We start from the raw sequence: 20,651 nt of genomic DNA, 5'->3' as shown, positions 1-20,651 counted from the left end.
GGTCTGAGGGGCACGACGTGCCCATACTTTTTAAATTTATGAAAATAAGTTCCCTTACTTTTGTGTGAAAGGGCAACTATCCTGGAATAGTTAATTCCGACAGTTAATATGCTTCAGCTGCAGTGTAAGGCAGGGAGTCTTCTGTGCTGATAAACCAAGGGAGGGGCGGACAGCTAAACAACCCTTCTTGCTAGGGTGCCTGATTGCCTGAAAGAAATGTAAACGTGTGCAACTAGTCAATCTGCAAATGTAAAGGGTGCCTGGAAGCCGATAATGGGCTTAATTGACGGAATCCCTTGAAGATTCCAGATGAGACAGATTTATTCTTTTTGAGTGGTATTGCAAGGGATTTACCAGCTGAGCTGTGAAGTGTGTGCTTTTGAAGAACAGTTTTAAAAGAAACTGCACTATGTACAGTCTGAGTATTACTGAAATCTACATTTTGGAATCCCTTTTTTATTTGTAACTGTTTTGCTCATTTTATAGCAGCCTATCTTCTATTGTGGGTTATGCAAGTTTAAAATAATGACTTACATATTCACAGTGCTTTATGTCACTGCTGGGACCTCCGAGCACTAAACATACACAACCAGGGTTCAATTCTGTGGCTCTCTGGTTACAGATACCGACCTCTGCAGTGCATTAACTAATCGAGGTGTCATAATGTACGAAAGTGTCATTTCCACGGATTAACTTAACTTGCATTTATTTTTCATTTAAGCTGCGTGTTATTATATATGTAATTAACTGAAGGTGAATGACAAAAAAAGTTACACGCCTTTGAACCCACCCACACGCTCATTCACCCTGCCCCCATTTGCGCACAGAATCACAGTTCCCATACTATTTTTAATGCACTTCAATCACTGGCCCTACTGCAAGCAAGGGGAAAAAAACACCTCGACCACCAATTGGGTAGAAACAACAGCCATAACTGAGATAAGAAAGCATTGGCAAAGCCAATAGATATTGTCTATGTAAGAGCTATTGGCTATTCCCAATGTGATTTAGCCATATTGAACTCCAGCGTGGCTGCTGCTCAAATGGCTAAACGTTAGTGGCACAGAGGAGAGATTCTAGGAGTGGAGTGCTGGGGAGTGGCGTAGAGTGGCATAGAGTTGAGTAGGGTGGAGCAGAGTGGAATCGCATGGAGTAGAGTGGAGTGTTGTGTAGTGGTGAAGAGTGTCATGGAGTTGTATATTGGAAATGTGTAGAATGGAGTAGCGTGTCATAGAGTGTAGTGTTGTAAAGCCGAGTAGAGTGTTAGTAGCATACAATGTTGTGGCGTGGATTCGTGTGGCGTAGAGTGGACTAGAGTGTCATAGAGTGGAGTGGCGTAGAAGGAGTTACATACAGTGGAGTGGAATGGCGTACAGGGAATTGCGTACAGTGGCATAGAGTAGAATGGTTTTGAGTGGAGTACAGCGTCACAGAGTGGCATAGAGGGAGTTACATAGAATGGAGTAGAAAGGGATAGAGTGGAGTCGCATAGAGAGAGTTATGTACAGTGGAGTAAAGCAGCATTGAGTAGAGTGGAATTGAGTGGAGTAGAGTGTTGTTAAGTGGCATAGAGTATAGTAGAGTGTCGTAGAGTGGTGTGGCATAGAGTGAAGTAGAGATGTGTTGTGGAGAAAGTAGAGTGTCTTGGGGGCATATCAGCAACAACCGGCGATAATTAACGCTGAGCGCACTTAGCGCTCGGATAATTATTGCCGGCTAGCGCCGATTTTTATCGCTGAGATAGCGTGCTATTAGCAACGCTTATCTCATCAGCGATAAAAATCCTAGCGCTAACTGGCTAACGTGAGATTATCGTTGGAAACCCAGCGATAATCTCACGTTAGCTAGTTGATAGGGACTCACAAACTGAGCCATGATATCCACATTCCATAGGATATCATGGCTAAGTCAGTCCTGAAGCAGGCGTAAGGAAAGTAGCGATAACAGGGGTTATCACTACTTTTCCTGACGCTATGCTTCATAGCGTTAGGCTTGCTGATAGGAGAAATGTCACTTAGCGACATTTCTCCTGTCATGCCAGGTCAGGAACGCCCACTTTGCATCTCATTAGAGATGCAAAGCTGGGCGTTAGGAATCCTGACGCTAAAGCAAGGTTTCACACGTTAGCGTGACCTTGCTGATTAGGCGATAAAATTATCGCCGCTTTTCGGCCGAAAACGGCCGCAAAAGCGGCGATAATTTTTTATCGCCTGCTTGTTGATATGCCCCATAGAGTCGTGTCGAGTAGAGTGGCAGAGACTGGAATAGATTGTCATAGAGTGGCGTGGCATAGAGTGGAGTAGAGTGTTGTGAAGTGGCATAGTGTTGTGGAGTGTCATGGAGGGAGTAGAGTGGTGTAGACTGGAGTAGAGTGTCGTAGAATTGAGTGACATTGAGTGTTGTAGAGTAGAGTGGAGTGGCATAGAGTGGGGTAAAGTGTCGTAGAGTGGCATAGAGAGAGTTTAGTAGAGTGGAATAGATTGTTGTACAGTGGAGTGGCATAGAGTGTCGTAGAGTGGAGTGGAGTGCTGTAGAGTGGAGTGTTGTAGAGTGGACTGTTGTAGAGTGGAGTGGCATAGAATGGAGTATGTCATAGAATGAAGTATGTCATAGAATGGGGTGGCATAGACTGGAGGAGAGTGTTATTGAGTGGCATAGAGTGGAATAGTGGAGCAGAGTACAGTGTCTTAGAGTAGAGTGGAGTGAAGAGGCGTGGAGTGGCATAGAGGGGGATGCTTAGAGCATTGTAGAGTGGAGTAGAGGTGAGTGGCATAGAGTGGAGGGGAATAGAGTGGAGTGGAATAGAGTAGAGTAAAGTGTTGTGGAGTAGAGTGGAGTTGTGTAAAGTGGAGTGGCATAGAGTGCAGTAGAGATGAGTGGCATAGTGTAGAGTGGAGTAAAGTATCACAGAGTGGAGTAGAGTATTGTAGACTAGAGTGTCGTAGAGTGGAGTAGAGTATTGTGTCATAGAGTGTTGTGTCTTAGAGCGTTGGGTCTAGAGTGGGGGGGCATAGAGTGGAGTGGGGTTTCAAAGAGCAGAGTGGAATGACCGAGTCGAGTGGCATACAGTGGAGGGGCATAAAGTGGATTGGTGTGTTGTAGAGTAGAGTGAAGTGGTGTGTCATAGAGTGGAGTGGCGTGTCATAGAATGGCACGTCGTAGAGTGGAGGGGTATGTTGTAGAGTGGAGTGGTGTGCTGTGGAGTGGCATGCTCTAGGCTGGAGTGGTGTGTCCTAGAGTGCACTGGCATGCAGTGGAGTGCAGTGGCTTGTCGTAGAGTGGAGTGGCATGTCATAGAGTGGAGTGAAGTGAAGTGGCGTCTTGTGGAGAGTGGCGAGGAGTGGAGTGTCGTAGATTGTCGTAGAGTGGAGTGGAGTGGCGTGCTGTAAAGTGGAGCAGTGTGTTGTGGAGTGTCGTAGGGTGCAGTGGCATGTCGTGAGGTGGAGGCACATAGAGTAGCACAGACTGAAGTAGAGTGCTGTAGAGTGGAGTGATGTAGAGTGGAGTGGCATAGTATGGCGTATGCATGAATGCAGCAGAATGCCTCAGCCAGACTCATCTTCGGCCTTCCCTACCGAACCCACATCACACCCCCCCCCCTCCCAGGCAACTCCACTGGTTCCCTGTACAGAAGATATGCCAATTCAAGTTGCTGACACATGCATACAAGGCTCTACACAACCAAGGACCTGCCTACATTAACCAACACCTGAACTTCTACCAACCATTGAGAAAACTACGCTCTGCCTCCCTCTCACTTGCTCAGACTCCCTGCATCTACTAAAGCAGAAGTGGAGGACGCTCCTCCTATATCGCAGCAAAGACCTGAAACAGCCTCCCCATGAAACTCCGGACCATGACTCCACTTCCGGAATTCCAAATGGCTCTCAAGATCTGGCTGTTCGAATAAGCCTCTAGGACCTGCAATCGCCTATATACCCTATCGGGTGATTAGCCATGCTTCATAAATCCTGATTGATTGATATGCATAGTGTGGTAGTGCACTGCTATTACAGACAACACATTTTCAATTGAAATGACCAGTACAGTTGCATGAACATACAGTTTTACTGATACAATTATGCAGCACACAAACGATGTGTGGAAATGGAACCACCTAATGTATTGATTTGTTTAGATTGTACTAAAATGTTTGTTTCCACCACACTTCAAAATGACAGAAAATGGGTTTTGTTTGTGCTTTCCCAATTCTGATATATTCTGAAATATCTGCACATTTGAATTACAGACATCTAAATGTTGTCATGTACTAGAAAAAAGCCTTTCCTTTCACAATCACCAGCAGGTTTGTCACAAGAATCCTCTCACTTTGAAGCCAGAGAAATAAAAATAAACATCAATCTCCCTCTGAAGACAGAGCCTGACAATTGACCTCTGTCTTTGAATGCACATCAAATGTGACGAGATAATAACAAAATATAAAAGCCTGTTCACAGAAAGCGAGCACTCATGAAAAAATACAAGAAGCCAGGTAAACACGCTATGCTCCACGGAAGCGACTAACTCAAGCTGGACAGCCTAAAACAAATAAAGGCAGCACATAGAAAGTAATCAACTGTGAGTTACAAAACACAATGCCAGTAGTAAGCAATGGCCGGAATGAATTCCCTGGGAAGCTTTCTGAATGTCCCCAAGGTGTCTTTAGCAAACCAGACAGCTGTGCTGGCTGGTAGGCTACAACCTAAAAGGATGTTTAGCATGGCGTAATGGTAAAAGTAAGGGTTTATTTCGAGTTTACTGGGGCATGAAGCCCCCATAAGTCACCCTGCCATAGTCGCGGGTACCCCATCTCAATTAGAGAGGAAAGAAACTGCTGGGTTTCTGGGCAGTGGGGCCTTTGCTAGATGCTCTTTCATTACATAGATACTGGCCAGGCAGGCAGGGTGCTCTGATCATGGTACGTAGTCCCGTGACCGAGGAGCAGAGGTCAGGACATGGCAGGTTGGCGGGCCATCTGCTCCAATATAAATTACCCACTGCAAGCCTTGTTGCTATGTAATTGGGAGAAACCTTCCACTGGTAGAACAAAAGGTGTAGCAAAAGAGTCCCCCATGCTAGCCTTTCTTGCGGAGGGAAACAAATCAAAATAAGCATTGGCAAACCCAATAGGTTTTGCCTATACAAAATCTATTGGCTTTGCCAATTTTTTTTATATGTTGCACAGCAACAAGGGGTGCAGGTGAACATGGCTTAAAGTTTTTTTAAAAAGCACTGCGTCATAGCATTTTTTTTCTTCATTTTTCTTTAAGTCATGTTGGACAGCAGCCCCCACTGCTGTGCAACATGTAAAAAATAGTGTGTTGGGATGGAGGGGTTGAAGCAACACGAGGGAGGAGGTTGTGAAAGACATAGGAAAACAGGGTTGCACTGATCAAAATGCTAGAGCAACCTATTACCATTACGGAACCAGAGCGGCCATGTGGATTTGCAATGTCTAATATTCAGAATATACCGTGCATAACTGGGGCAAAGTATTTCTATGGTTGTCTGAACTAAAACTAATATTATGTATATGGACAAGGAGGCTGTTTTATAGCGTTTTATAATGTGGTGAAGGGATAAAAATAAATATAGAAATGACAAATCCACCTTGCATGCTTCATACACTTTCATCGAAGTTCAGATAGATAGTTTTTAAAAATAAACATGATTTTAATTAATGACTCAAGGTATTTGGAGGTTGTTTATGACTCCTGTCTTTCTACACGTGCTGAACAATAAGCTTGACTTTACGGTCAGGAACTGCATAGGCAGAAGCTGTGTGTAAATCATTAACAAGAGCAGGCAGGCGTGTGGCCGATGAACAGCAACAAGGGGAGGAAAGTGAGGAAGTGAAGGAGCAGCGACAACAAGCTGGGAGGAGAGAAGACGGCCTGCAGATGCGCTCGCATGGATCGCTTGATAGAAAATGCAAAAAAAAGGACCTTCAGTGTGCTAGCCAGTGGAAGAACACTGGCCAGTAGGCAGTGATCAGAAGCAGTACTTGGGCCAAGCTCCACGGTATGGACAGGCAAAGCAGAGCAGGAAGGCATGCAAAGTCGATATGGTGGCCAATCAGAAGCATGTAAATTAGAGTGAAGTTGGTATCAATAAATGGTAACTTCAAGTACGTTTTTGGCAGATTCTAAACCCCTTTTAAGATTATTTTAGTGTGAATACAAGAGATTTCACAAGCACAGTGCAAGCGCTGAGGTGAAACTTAAAAAGGAGCACTCATGCCAGAGGGGAATGTTCTACCAGAATGTTTCCCACCAGTGGGAAGCATAGGAACCACCCCTCATCTACCCAAAAACACTGAAAGTGCCCTTCCCTTCTCCTCATCACTGATGCCTCTCTTCCCATGCCTTTCTGTGTGAGTACTTCCCTGCAGGCACTCCTGCTTGGTCCATTTGCCCTTCCTCCCATCCCAAGAACTCCCCATTGTTCATAACCCCCCGGGCACTATTGAATTTCCCCTGAATGTGTGCAGGTCTGTGTGCATATGTATGCACACATCTGTGTGTGTGTGTTTGCGCATGAGTGAGGGGTGTTGCAAGTCCACAATTTGGTAAAATGCTGACCCTAATAATGGGGTAAATCTTTGGAACTTGTGGACATTAGTGGGCTTATGCTTTTACCAGTTCTGGTTAAATGCTGGGGCTTGTCTAACGGTGGTCATTTTGGGAAACTCGTGGGCTTGGACAGCATGATTGCCACCCAAGGTAAAATGCTCACAGTACCTGAGTTTTGCGAAGATGCCTTGGCAAGGCAAAACCTGTTGAATTTGTAAGTGCCTGTTTTTTGTTGGATTTCTTTATCTTATACATCTAAAGGAGATAGATCCGTGTGGTGGGAGCCAGTGAAGTAAGGGAGCCCTGTGGTCCTGGGTCGCTGGCAGGGAAAGAGTCTTAGGGTATCTGTGCCACCAGCCTTGCAGTGAGTTCAGTTGTTTTTACTAAATTCCCTGTATGGGTAGGTGTTAAAGTTGGCATTATCATTTGCCCTGGGTGTGTATGAGCGGGAGTTACCCTGTGGACTGGATGGACAGAGGTAGGAGTTACACAGTGCCCTGGTTGGCCAGCGGAGAGGACCGCTTGAAGGGTGCTACTGGATTTATGACACAGGTGAAGTGCCATGTGTTGACGAGTGGTTTGTTTGGCATGGCCAGTTACCCGGTGCTCTGGTTGGCCAGTGGGGGAGGGTGTTTTTGGGGTCTATGATAAGCTAGAAGTGCCTTGTGCAGTTGAGTGGCTTGTTGGCTGTGTTCAGTTTCCATGGTTGGTCAGCAGGGAGGACCAACTGCAGGGTTTAAAGGGTGTATATCGTTGGTGTGCGGTGCCTTGTACTTTTGATATATACATTGGACGAAGTTGATCCGTTGTGTGCTAAAGCTTTTGGCGGGTTTATTGCTTGTAGGGCGAGTGTGATGATTTCAATCAATCAATCAATCAGTATTTGTAAAGCGCGCTAATCACCATGGGGGTATCCAGGCCCTGCATTGGGGGGGAACTATTCGAACATCCAGGTCTTGAGGCCACTCCTGAATTCAGCATAGGAGGAGGTTTGGAGATGGATGGGGGGTCGTTCCAGGCCTTGGCAGCGAGCTGGGAAAAGGTGTGCCCTCCGTCTCGAGTACAATGGATTCGGGGGACGTCGCAAGGGCCAGGGAGGCAGACTGCAGGTGTCTGGTGGGGTTGTGGAAAGTCAGATGGTTGTTCAGGCATTCGGGTCCCGTATTATGGAGGGCTTTTTAGGCGTGTGTGAGCAGTTTGAAGTGGCATCTCTTCTTGATGGGGAGCCAGTGCAGGCTGCGGAGGGGGGGGGTTGATGTGGGCTCGCCTTGGCAGTTCCAGGATGGTTCTTGCCACTACGTTCTGGATGGTTTGGAGGCACTTGAAGAGGAGGGTGGTGGTTCCAGCATAGAGGGTGTTTCCGTAGTCAAGTCGACTAGTGATAAGGGCTTGTGTGGCGGTCCTCCTGGTGTCAGTTGAAATCCATCTGAAGATCATGCGGAGCATTCTGAGAGTGTTGAAGCAGGTGGCGACAACAGAGTTGACCTGTTATCTCATGAAGAGCTCATTGTCGAGGATGATGCTGAGGTTGTGGGCAGGGGTGGGTGCTGGTCCAAGGGTGGAGGACCACCTAAATTCGTCCCACTGTGAGGGGGGTCTTCGGAAGAGGAGAACATCGGTCTAGTCAGTGTTGAGATTGAGGCAGTTGATTCTCATCCAGCCGGCGACGTCAGTCATGGCATTCTGGAAGTTCGCTCCAGTGGTGTCTGTGTCTTTGGTGAGCGAGTATGAGCTGGGTGTAGTCAGCGTATGAGATGAATTTGAGATTGTGGCTGCGATCTTGCTGCGTGGCTTTTCTTGAACTGTGATTGCCCTCTTGTTGTGTGGTGGTCGTCTCGGGTACAATGCCCAGATATGTGTGTGTGTACGGTCTTGTTACAGACCCTCCATGTGTGCAGTTGTGTTGTGGAGTGTATAGGGGTACGGTGCTCGGTTTCCTGTCTTTCACAGTGGGAACAGGGTGGTGTGCAGTCGCGGCCAATATGACCGCAGGTGGGGGGTCGCACGGAGGGGAAGGTTTAATTTAAAAAAAATAAGAGTTAACTTACCTTCGCCGACCTGGTCCCGCCTTGTCTGTCTGTGTCGTCATCTCTGCAACAGGAAGCAGCCGCAGGCAGCCTCCCTCCCCTCCCCTAAGCCCCTAAGCCAATCACAACGCTGCAATGGCAGCAGTGTGATTGGCTGGGACACGGACCACACAGGCATCTATGGGGAGGCCATTTTCTCCATGGAGAAAAGGGAGAGTGGTTTGGTATGGAGAAAAGGGATGACTGGTTTGGTCGGCCCTGGTGCCGACCAAACAGTTAGTGCCCTCAGAGTGGGCAAGCCACACCTCCCCTGCCATAGAGCAGTACCGCCTGCCCCCCTCCCCCCCCCCCCCCCCACCAAACCCTTCTGCGTTTTTCACAGTGCGAGAAGCAGAAACATAAAATGGTATTTATAATGTCCTGTGCTGGAGGGGCTGTTTCAAGTGAAGACCTGAAGGGGGCCGAACAGGCTGGACATGCTGCTTATTTATTTATTTTATTTTGAAAGTTTTATAGAGCGCGAACAAGATCCTTGCGGATATCAGAGCGCTTTACATTAAAACCAACTGTTAGTTATACAAACAAAAAATGTGCAGGTAATATCGTATAAAACAACATTTTGTGCAAACAGCAATAGGGTAGAAAATAGGAAAACGTCCACATTGAGACAAGTCAAGGGCGTGAGTCTTTCTTTTTGAAAGATGCGGTAGAGGCATTCAGTCTGGTTTCAGGGGAAAGTGTGTTCCATATTCTGGGCGCCATCCCTGAGAAGGATTGTGTGTATGTTTTCTTCTTGTGAACCTTTGGGGTTTCAGTAATAGATTTTCGGCACTCCTTGAGGATCTTAGACCACCAGAGATCGTCAGTTTCTGTGCGAGGTAGCTGGGTGTCTTATGATGTAGGGCTTTATGCGTCATGCACACTACTTTTAGGTGGATTCTGGCTTCAAGCGGAAGCCAGTTCAAGGATTTTAAGTCAGGGGAAATGTGTGATCTTCTTTTCGAGCCAGTGATGAGTCTTGCTGCAGCGTTTATAAAGGCTCTTAGGGGCGCTGTTGAAGCTTTTGGGAGGCCACATAAGGAGACGCTTCCGTACTCCACACGAGGGATGACTAGAGCTTGTACTGCCAGCTTGAAGTCATCGACTGGCAGGAAGGGTTTCAGCTTCCTCAATGTGTTTATCTGGAAGTTTGCTCCCTTTGTAGCATTGCTAATGTGTTTTTGCAGAGTGTTGATGCTGTCAAGAGTAATTCCCAAAGATTTCGCTGAGTGCACAATGGTTGGTTGAACGTTGAGTGCAGTAAGCTGTTTGATCAAGTCTTGCATTAAGGGGACTTTGGCACGTGGAGCTATAAGGAGGAATTCTGTTTTTAGAGCGTTCAATTTGAGATGGTTTTCTGCTAGCCAGGACTGGGTGTTCCTGAATGTGGAGTTAAGCAACTTAATGTCTTCTAGGGTGTTGATCTTGAGATAGAGTTGTGTATCGTCCGCGTACATATGATATTGTACGTTAGATGCATGAAGAATTTCGATGAGAGGTTCCATGAACAGGTTAAATAATGTCGGAGAAAGTGAGGACCCTTGCGGAACTCCTAATGTTACAGGTAAGGATTTGGAGAGCGTGTTGTTGACCTTGAATTTTTGTGTACGGTTATGGAGGAAGGAGGTAAACCAGTTTAACACTGTCCCAGATAAACCCATTCTGTGCTCCAGGAGATCTATTAGGTTCTGGTGTTTGACCGTATCAAAGGCTGAGGATAGGTCTCGTAGGATGAGTAAGCACGATCCGTTCTGGTCAAGGATTTGTAACGCATCGTCAATAATGTGTGTCATGGCTGATTCAGTGCTGTGGCCTGCTCTGAAACCTGATTGGTGTTTATTTATGAGGTCAAAGTGATCAATGTGTTTAGTCAATTGGCGGTGTACACATTTTTCAAGTAATTTGGTCAAGGTGGGAATATTGGATATAGGACGATAGTTGTTAAGGACGTAGGGTCAGCTGTAGGTTTCTTAACGATGGGTGAAACTTGACCTACTTTGAGCGAGTCCGGGATGCAACCTTGTTGAAGTGGACTGTTAATGATTTTGGGCCTAAGTGGAAGAAGCCATGGTGTAAGGTCTTTGACAGCGTTTGCAGGGAGAGGGTCAGTGAGGTGATTGGCCGGTTTCAGGGCGTTGAGAATCTTGCCTAAAAGCGTCTTCAGTGTACGTGTCAAAGGAAGACCAGGCTGCGTCGTTTTTTGGGCCAGGCTTAGGGGGGAGTTGGCATGGCGCGGTTAGTGAGGTGGTGGTTTTTGTATGAGGAGCAGTGTGTAGTAATCGGTCATTGAGAAGATCCTTCTTAATGTTGTCAGTCTTCTGATTAAAGAAGGTAGAGAATTCTTCACAGTTGGGTTGTGGGCGAGCTAGGTCTTGTAGCCGTTGAGGTGCGTCCTTGGATTGAGTTTTGATTAATTCGAAAAGTTTTTGGGACGATTTTTTGCTCGGTCTAATTGGTGGCTGAAGAAGTCTGCTTTAGTGCGCTTGATGTTTTCGTAGTAGGCATTTCTCTTTTTCCCTAATACTTTAAGGTGATTAGCAGATGGGACTGATCTCCAGTTGCGTTCCAAGGTTCTGAGGGCCTGTCTATCCTCATGAAGAAGACCGTTGTACAAAGGGCTTAGAGGGAACTCTCTTAAGTTGCAGGGGGGCTACCTCATTGATTATCGTGGTCATAGCGTTGAGGTAGTGGTTGCTGAGATCATGGACGTCAGGGGGCAGAAGCAGGTTGTAACTGGAAGAGGATAATGTGTTGGGGTTGAGTTTTTTCAAGTCTCTTTTCCAGATCTTTGGTTTTGTGGATTGAGCCGAGTTGAATTTTATAGTTTCCTTTATATAGAAGGCGATAATATGATGGTCCGACCAGTCACAGGGTTGGATCGACTCCAACTGAATGACGTCAATTTTGGAGATTATAAGATCAAGGGTTGAACCTTTATTGTGTGTCGAGCTGTTGCAGGATTGGATGAGGGCTAGATCATCCAGGAAGTTTTTGAGGCTGTTGACCGCTGCGTCATTGTTGTCATTCCAATGTAGATTGAAGTCGCCAAGGAATATTTGGGTATTTTGCCGCCAATTGTTAGTAGAGATCATGTCCATGAGGTGTTCGGTGAAGAGGAGGTTGTCTCCTGGAGGATGATAGATTATGTGGAGTGAGCATACTGGTTTGCTATTGCAGCTAATGTCCAGGCATAAGTATTCACACGAGGGGAAAATAGGTGATATGGCTCTGTTTACGGTGATGTTGCTACGATGTATACTGGCTATACCTCCCCCTATCTTGTCCGTTCTGTCTAATCTAATGATGTCGTAGTCGGGTGGTACTAGGATGTCGATGAGAGGGGTGGAAGATTCTGTTAACCAGGTTTCAGTTAACAATAACATGTCCAACTCCTGTGAAATGATGAGGTCAGCTATATGAGCTGCGTGTCTAGAGGCGGATCTACAGTTTAGAAGTGTGCATTTAAGACGGGGTGAGATGAGGGAAGAGGAGGGGTCCTGAGTGAGAGGGATTCTTCTTAGGTTGCTATCACTGACTCCTCTGTTGTTGTGGGTAACAGATCTGAAGGGGTTGAGTGGATAGTCGGGATGGTCATCTGAGAGGACGTAAAGGAGTTGGAGAGAGAGGGTCCGTAAGAGTGCAGAAGAGAGAGAAGATCGCTCTCCGAGAGCGGATTGATGCTACGCAGTAGCATCAATACTGCTGCAGCAGTATTCCCATTCCTTGAAGCTCAGGGCCTGCTGATGTTGCTGCTTCTTGGCCGCTGCCTGATCCTTGCCTGAATGATCCTGAATGCTGCTGCATTCCTCCTTCCAGATCACAGGTTCCTGCCCCGGCTGCTGGCATGGGAGGGTCCATCTTTCTACAGAGACGTTTTTTTTTTGTTTTTGCAGATTTATATAGCGCGAAGTTGACCCGAAGGTATTGAAGCGCTCTACATGAGCTACGTTACACAAGGACACATTCCTTTTTTTTTTGGTAGGCACGGGGAGATTAAGTGATTTGCCCAGAATCACAGGATGTGGAGTCGACCCCGAGGCTCGAACCTTGGTTTCCCAGCTCCAAAGTCGGCAGCTCTAGCCTTAAGACCACATCCTCTCGCCCTGATGGGGATCAGAACCCACAGTTCTCATTGGTGGACGGATGCGCCCTCTCTATTCTGACCACAGAACTTTGGACCTCTGTGCACCGCGCTCTTTGTGAGCAAGGCGGCAATCTTATCATTTGCAATAAGAATTTGCGCCCTCCACCCCCAGCCCTGATTGAGGACCTGTTTTTTACAGCAGGGTGTACAGCAGAGGGTCGAAGTAGGGGCTAAGCTTAGCAGATCACCTCATGTCATCATCAGTAGCGTCATGTTCCAGCCCTTTTCTTTCCTTTCATAAAAAATGTTTTCCAGGTGGGGGGACAACTGTCAGAATAAAAATAAATATTACAAATCCCAGAATGCATTAGGCTGTTAAATTCGAGATGGCGTCCCAGTTACCTGGTAACATTAGAAGGGAGTAAATGGTCAGAGTGCATGGAAGTCAGACACACACACACACACTTTGGCTATGTACTTCGATACATTGCTAAAGGGGAAGGTGCGGAGGCCGCCACGGAGACGCCCAGGAGGGGACAGAGGGATGCACCCTTGCGGAGCCCTCGTGCCAATGGACTCTTGGCGAGCACAACACTTGGCACGTGCTTGGAGGCTGCTGTGACAAACGCAGTGACTTTCAGCACCACAATAGATATTTACAGGGCTTTATGTGGGATGAAAAAACTGGGGGAATCTCTCAAAGGGGCGCGGTCAATGTAATTAAGGGCGTGGCTTAAAAACACATAAGCTAAAAATCTGTGCTTAGTATAGTGTGTCGCCCGACTTGTATTTTGCTGCTCCTGTCCTTCCATCCAGATATATGATACAAGTCAAATCATTTGCTTTGTCAATGGTTGCTAGCTGCATACGATAAATAAGCAGCAACTATAGCTTGTATATAATATTGAAAAAACTTCCACTTAAAGCCCTGGTGACACGACGACAATGTTGCTGCTCCTGAGTTTCAAAAATAGAAGGGAAATCCCGAGAGAAAATGACTCTCTTTAAAGGAGTTCCCTTCCTCTACAACGTTCACCACGCGCACATCGTGGTCACTGCAGTCTGGGAAAAAAACACGGACCGCCTGTGCCAGGGCACAAAACAGAGCCCGATAGAGACCCGTTTCAAGGCCCACTTAAAAAAACACTGCCGGGGCTCAGACCCGGTGAGACCCGGCCCACTTCAAGCCCTGGATATTTATCATCAAAGCGGAGGCGCCATGAACCTGCCACCCAGGCCACCCCTCACATTAGTAGCTCGCGCGAGGGGTGGGGGCGTTACTGGGATGGTCTGTGTCATGACAAGAACTTACAGGGGTGCATATTATCAAGTACGGCGTTAAAATTATCGCCGCTTTAGTGGCAGAAAACTGCCGCTAAAGCGGCGATAATGGGCTTGATAATATGCCGCAGAGAATTCCAATAGATGCCCATGTTGACACCAGAACATGGGCTTCTATGGGAATTCTCTGCGGCATATTATCAAGCCCATTAACGCCGCTTTAGCGGTAGTTTTCTGCCGCTAATTCGGCGATAATTTTAACTCCGTTTCTTGATAATATGCCCCAGGGGTGTTTACAGCTCCTTTGACTTCAGTCGGAGCAGGTCTATGGCAGAGAACTGAATGATGCAGTTATGGGAGGAGCTACAAGAGAGCACACAAGGAAGGGGGTGGGAGGTGAGAGTTAAGGATGAAACATAGATGCGCATGGGGATGGAGAGAAGGGGTGTCGATAGTGGATGGATGGAGAAAAGGATGCGCGATAGAAGTGTGTGTGAATGGAGGAAAGCACAGATAGAGAGAAGGATAAGAGGTAGCTGGGTCAGCGTCTTGAGACCCTATCAGGGGAGTGGCTGCGCTATACAAAATCCTGATTGATTGGATGGAGGAAAGCATGGACACAGAGGAGAATGAGAGGTAGAGGGGCAGGTAGATGGAGAGAAGCATGGACGGAGAGGAGGATGTGAGGTAGAGGGGTAGGTTGATGAAGGGAAGCATGGACTGAGAGGAGGATGAGCGGTAGAGGGGTAGATGGATGTAGGGAAGCATGGATGGAGAGGTGGATGAGAGGTAGAGGGGTAGGTGGATGGAGGAAAGCATGGACGGAGGTGGATGAGAAGTAGAGGGATAGGTGGATGGAGGGAAGCATGGATGGAGGTGGATGAGAGGTAGATGGGTAGGTGGATGGAGGAAAGCATGGACGGCGAGCAGGAAGAGAGGTAGGGGGTAGGTGGATGGAGGAAAGCATGGACGGAGAGGAGGATGAGAGGAAGAGGGGCAGGTAGATGGAGGGAAGCATGGACAGAGAGGAGGATGAGAGGTAGAGGAGTACGTGGATGGAGGGAAGCGTGGACGGAGAGGAGGATTATAGATAGAGGGGTAGGTGGATGGAGGGAAGCATGGACGGAGAGGTGGATGAGAGGTAGAGGGGTAGGTGGATGGAAGGAAGCATGGACGGAGGTGGATGAGAGGTAGAGGGGTAGGTGGATGGAGGGAAGTATGGACAGAGGTGGAAGAGAGGTAGAGGGGTAGGTGGATGGAGGGAAGCATGGATGGAGAGGTGGATGAGAGGTAGAGGGGTAGGTGGATGGAAGGAAGCATGGACGGAGGTGGATGAGAGGTAGAGGGGTAGGTGGATGGAGGGAAACATGGACAGAGGTGGATGAGAGGTAGAGGGGTAGGTGGATGGAGGGAAGCATGGATGGAGAGGAGGATAAGAGGTAGAGGGATAGGTGGATGTAGGGTAGCATGGGTGGAGAGGAGGATAAGAGGTAGAGGGGTAGGTGGATGGAGGAAAGCATTGACAGAGATGAGGATAAGAGGTAGAGGGGTAGGTGGAAGGAAGGGAGCATTGATGGAGTTTAGGATAAGAGGTAGAGGGGTAGGTAGGTGAATGGAGGGAAGCAGGGATGGAGAGGAGGATAAGAGGTAGAGAGGTAGGTGGATGGAGGGAAGCATTGACAGAGATGAGGATAAGAGGTAGAGGGGTAGGTAGGTGGATGGAGGGATGGTGAGGAAGATAAGAGGGCAGGTGGGTGGAGGGAAGCATGGATGGAGAGGTGGATGAGAGGTAGAGGGGTGGTTGGGTAGGTGGATGGAGGGAAGCAGGGATGGAGAGGAGGAAAAGAGGTAGAGGGGTAGGTAGATGGAGGGAAGCATTGACAGATGAGGATAAGAGGTAGAGGGGTAGGTAGGTGGATGGAGGGATGCAGGGATGGCAAGGAAGATAAGAGGGATAGGTGGATGGAGGGAAGCATGGACGGAGAGGTGGATGAGAGGGGTAGTTTGGTAGGTGGATGGAGGGAAGCATGGACGGAGAGGACTATAAGAGGTAGAGGGGTAGGTGGATGTACGGAAGCAAGGGTGGAAAGGAGGATAAAAGGTAGAAGGGTAGGTGGATGGAGGAAAGCATTGACAGAGAAGAGGATAAGAGGTAGAGGGGTAGGTGGCAGGAGGGAAGCATGGACAAAGAGGAGGACGAGAGGTAGAGGGGTAGGTGGATGGAGGGAAGCATGGACAGAGAGGTGGGTGAGAGGTAGAGGGTAGGTGAGTAGGTGGATGAAGGGAAGCATTGACAGAGATGAGGATAAGAGGTAGGTGGATGGAGGAAAGCAGGGATTGCGAGGAGGATAAGATGTAGAGGGGTAGGTGGATGGAGAGAAGCATGGATGGAGATGAAGATAAGAGGTAGAGGGGTAGGTGGGTGGAGGGAAGCATGGACGGAGGTGGATGAGAGGTAGAGGGGTAGGTGGATGGAGGAAAGCATTGACGGGGATGAGGATAAGAGGTAGAAAGGTGGGTAGGTAGGTGGATGGAGGGAAGGAGGGATGGAGAGGAGGATAAGAGGTAGAGGGGTAGGTAGGTATGTAGGTGGATGGACGGAAGCAGGATGGAGAGGAGGATAAGCGGTAGAGGGGTAGGTAGGTGGATGGAGGGATGCAGGGATGGCGAGGAGGATAAGAGGTAGAGGGGTAGGGTAAGTGGATAGAGGAAAGCATGAACAGAGAGGAGGATGAGAGGTAGAGGGGTAGTTTGGTAGGTGGATGGAGGGAAGCATGGACGGAGAGGTGGATAAGAGGTAGAGGTGTAGGTGGATGGAGGGAAGCATGGACGGATGCGGAGGATGAGCGGTACAGGGGTAGGTGGAAGGAGGGAAGCATGGACAAAGAGGAGGATGAGAAGTAGAGGGGTAGGTGAATGGAGGGAAGCATTGACGGAGATTAGGATAAGAGGTAGAGGGGTAGGTGGGTGGATGGAGGGAAGCAGGGATGGAGAGGAGAATAAGAGGTAGAGGGACAGGTGGATGTAGGGTAGCATGGGTGGAGAGGAAGATAAGAGGTAGAGGGGTAGGTGGAAGGAAGGAAGCATTGGCAGAGCTTAGGATAAGAGGTAGAGACGTAGGTAGGTGGATGGAGGGAAGCAGGGATGGAGAGGAGGATAAGAGGTAGAGAGGTAGGTGGATGGAGGGAAGCATTGACAGAGATGAGGATAAGAGGTAGAGGGGTAGGTAGGTGGATGGAGGGATGGCGAGGAAGATAAGAGGGGTAGGTGGATGGAGGGAAGCATGGATGGAGAGGTGGATGAGAGGTAGAGGAGTAGTTGGGTAGGTGGATGGAGGGAAGCAGGGATGGAGAGGAGGAAAAGATGTAGAGGGGTAGGTAGATGGAGGGAAGCATTGACAGATGAGGATAAGAGGTAGAGGGGTAGGTAGGTGGGTGGAGGGATGCAGGGATGGCGAGGAAGATAAGAGGGGTAGGTGGATGGAGGGAAGCATGGACGGAGAGGTGGATGAGAGGTAGAGGGGTAGTTTGGTAGGTGGATGGAGGGAAGCATGGACGGAGAGAAGGATAAGAGGTAGAGGGGTAGGGAAGCATGGACAAAGAGGAGGATGAGAGGTAGAGGGGTAGGTGGATGGAGGGAAGCATTGACGGAGATTAGGATAAGAGGCAGAGGGGTAGGTAGGTGGATGGAGGGAAGGAGGGATGGAGAGGAGGATATGAGGTAGAGCGATAGGTGGATGGAGGGAAGCATGGACGGAGATGAGGATGAGAGGTAGAGGGTTAGGTGGATGGAGGGAAGCATGGACGGAGATGAAGATAAGTGGTAGAGGGGTAGGTGGATGGAGGGAAGCATGGACGGAGGTGGATGAGAGGTAGAGGGGTAGGTGGATGGAGGGAAGTATTGACGGAGATGAGAATAAGAGGTAGAGGGGTAGGTATGTAGGTAGATGGACGGAAGCAGGATGGAGAGGAGGATAAGTGGTAGAGGGGTAGGTAGGTAGGTGGATGGAGGGAAGCATGGACAGAGATGAAGATAAGAGGTAGAGGGGTATGTGGATGGAGGGAAGCATGGACGGAGGTGGATGAGAGGTAGAGGGGTAGGTGGATGGAGGGAAGCATTGACGGAAATGAGGATAAGAGGTAGAGGGGTAGGTAGGTAGGTGGATGGAGGGAAGGATAAGAGGTAAAGGGGTAGGTAGGTATGTAGGTAGATGGACGGAAGCAGGATGGAGAGGAGGATAAGCGGTAGAGGGGTAGGTAGGTAGGTGGATGGAGGGAAGCAGGGATGGAGTGGAGGATAAGAGGTTGAGGGGGTAGGGTAGGTCGATAGAGGAAAGCATGAACAGAGAGGTGGATGAGAGGTAGGAGGTAGGTGGATGGAGGGAAGCATGGACAGAGAGGTGGATGAGAGGTAGAGGGGTAGGTGGATGGAGGGAAGCATTGACGGAGATGAGGATAAGAGGTAAAGGGGTAGGTAGGTAGGTGGATGGAGGGAATCATTGACGGAGATGAGGATAAGAGGTAGAGAGGTAGGTGGATGGAGGGAAGCATGGACGAGATGAGGATAAGAGGTAGAGGGTTAGGTGGGTAGGTGGATGGAGGGAAGCATGGATGGAGATAAAGATAAGAGGTAGACGGGTAGGTGGATAAAGGGAAGCATGGACGAAGGTGGATGACAGGTAGAGGGGTAGGTGGATGGAGGGAAGCATTGACGGAGATGAGGATAAGAGGTAGAGGGGTGGGTGGGTAGGTAGGTGGAAGGAGGGATGGAGAGGAGGATAAGAGGTAGAGGGGTAGGGAGGTATGTAGCTGGATTGACGGAAGCAGGATGGAGAGGAGGATAAGCAGTAGAGGGGTAGGTAGGTGGATAGAGGAAAGCATGAACGGAGAGGAGGATGAGAGGTAGGGGGTAGGGAAGCATGGACGGAGAGGTGGATGAGAGGTAGAGGGGTAGGTGGATGGAGGGAAGCATTGAAGGAGATGAGGATAAGAGGTAGAGGGGTAGGTAGGTGGATGGAGGGAAGCATTGACGAAGATGAGGATAAGAGGTAGAGGGGTAGGTGGATGGAGGGAAGCATGGACGGAGAGGAGGATAAGAGGTAGAGATATGTATGTTGGTGGATGGAGGGAAGCATGATGGAGTGGAGGATAAGAGGTAGAGGGGTAGGTGGATGGAAAGAAGGATGGATCGATGGACAGAGGACGAATGGAAAGAGGTAGATGACAGAAGGGTGGACGGAGAGATAGACGCAGAGATGAGAGGATGGATGGAGCTATGGATGGCTGGGTGGAAGGAGAGAGGGACAGATGTATAAATGGAGAAGTGATGGATGCCTGAGAGAAGGACGGATATGGAGAAGGGTGGGTAGCAGGTCAGATGATGGAGGGAAGGAAAGAAGGGTGGAGAGACGGGCAGATGGAGAAGAGGAAGGGTGGATTAATTATGGATGGAAGGAAGGAGGGGAAAAGATAGGCACAAAATAACAGAATGAAAGAAGGGTGAATGGGTGGAAGAGGACTGAAAGACAGCTGGAGAGAAAGAAAATGGAAGGGTGGGTGGGAAAAGACAATAATTGAGAAATGGAAGGAAAGGACTAAAGAAAGACGGTCCCACACCCTGCTCCCCGGACGAGTGTCGACCTGACCCGCTGGTTCGGTGTTACTTCGGGTACGTTCCAAGTGGGGAGCATTCATTTTTCTTGTGACTCCCCCACAAGCACCAGAATGCAAAGAAGGTGCCATTGCTTGGAGAACTCCCCAGGCCCGGCGTGGGGGCTAAAGTGTGAGTGCAGGGGGCATGGTACCTCCCTCCCTCCCCGCCCTGCTTACCCGGTGGCAGCCTCTGCGCTGAGCCATCCTGCTCCCAGTACCACCTGAGCTGAGCTGCCAGTGTGCCCACCTCCAGCAGGTCGCCCGTCAGCGCGCGCGTGTCCATCCCGTGCCCTGGCACAGTCTCCACTCGCCAGGGATCCGACTCCTCTTCCCACAGCCTCTGACGGGAAATGCCGCCTCGGTGGCGCCGCAGCTGGCACAGCGGCGAAAGTGAAAGCACCCGAGGCCGAGTGGGCAGAGTATCGGTGGCCCACACGCAGATACCAACCCAGAAAAGCCCGGGATAATTTTAGAAGTGGGCTTGCGGTTAATTATCCCGGCTTCCCCAGAAGACAAAGAGAGAGCGTGTGATCCTGTGCATACCGATTTATCTAAGGCGGGCGCCTCAGATACATCGCCCGGCAGCGTTGCAGGAAAGTTACGTGCCAATCAGTGCACACCACGAGTCTGTCAGTGAGAGGTGAGAAACAGCAGGATGCAGCAGGAGGGGGTGGTTCTCACCGTACCACAGTTCATTTATCTGTAATGTCAAGAAATAGACTAAACAGCATTTTCTCTTGACGTGTTCCAGAGGCTCAATTAGCAGCTTAAACCCCAGTGTAATGGGAGGAATAAATACTTGCAAATAGTCAAGCCGCGGACAAACGCTCTGGGATAGGAGGCGGCGTTAGGGCCATAGCTGCAGACGTTGGAGCCAGGGGGCGCAGGCACGCAAACCATTGCTGTTCACGCACCGTGCCACTCTAGACAGAGGCCCGCCTTATGCAGATCTGTGCCGACCCTGCAGCTCATGGGAACAGCCTGGCAAGGCCTCCTC

The 20,651-nt window shown here is 49.0% G+C and overlaps 1 protein-coding gene across 4 annotated transcripts in view; it reads right to left on the bottom strand.

The window, feature by feature from the left end:
- The window catches only part of LOC146797056 (uncharacterized), a 190,852-nt gene extending 170,569 nt beyond the window's left edge, over nucleotides 1–20,283 (bottom strand). The window contains exon 1 of one of the 4 annotated variants that reach the window (XM_085629669.1): nucleotides 19,832–20,283. In XM_085629669.1, coding sequence (XP_085485795.1) covers nucleotides 19,832–19,937 — 106 coding nt within the window. In that variant the 5' untranslated portion in view covers nucleotides 19,938–20,283. The remainder of the gene's footprint in view (nucleotides 1–19,831) is intronic. The other 3 variants (XM_085629671.1, XM_085629670.1, XM_085629672.1) reach the window with 3 other exon arrangements.
- Between the last annotated feature and the right edge of the window lie 368 nt (nucleotides 20,284–20,651).

Source organism: Triturus cristatus, chromosome 10, assembly GCF_964204655.1.
Source record: "Triturus cristatus chromosome 10, aTriCri1.1, whole genome shotgun sequence".
Classification (NCBI taxonomy): Eukaryota; Metazoa; Chordata; class Amphibia; order Caudata; family Salamandridae; genus Triturus; species Triturus cristatus.
This window is presented reverse-complemented; position numbering and strand designations above follow the sequence as displayed.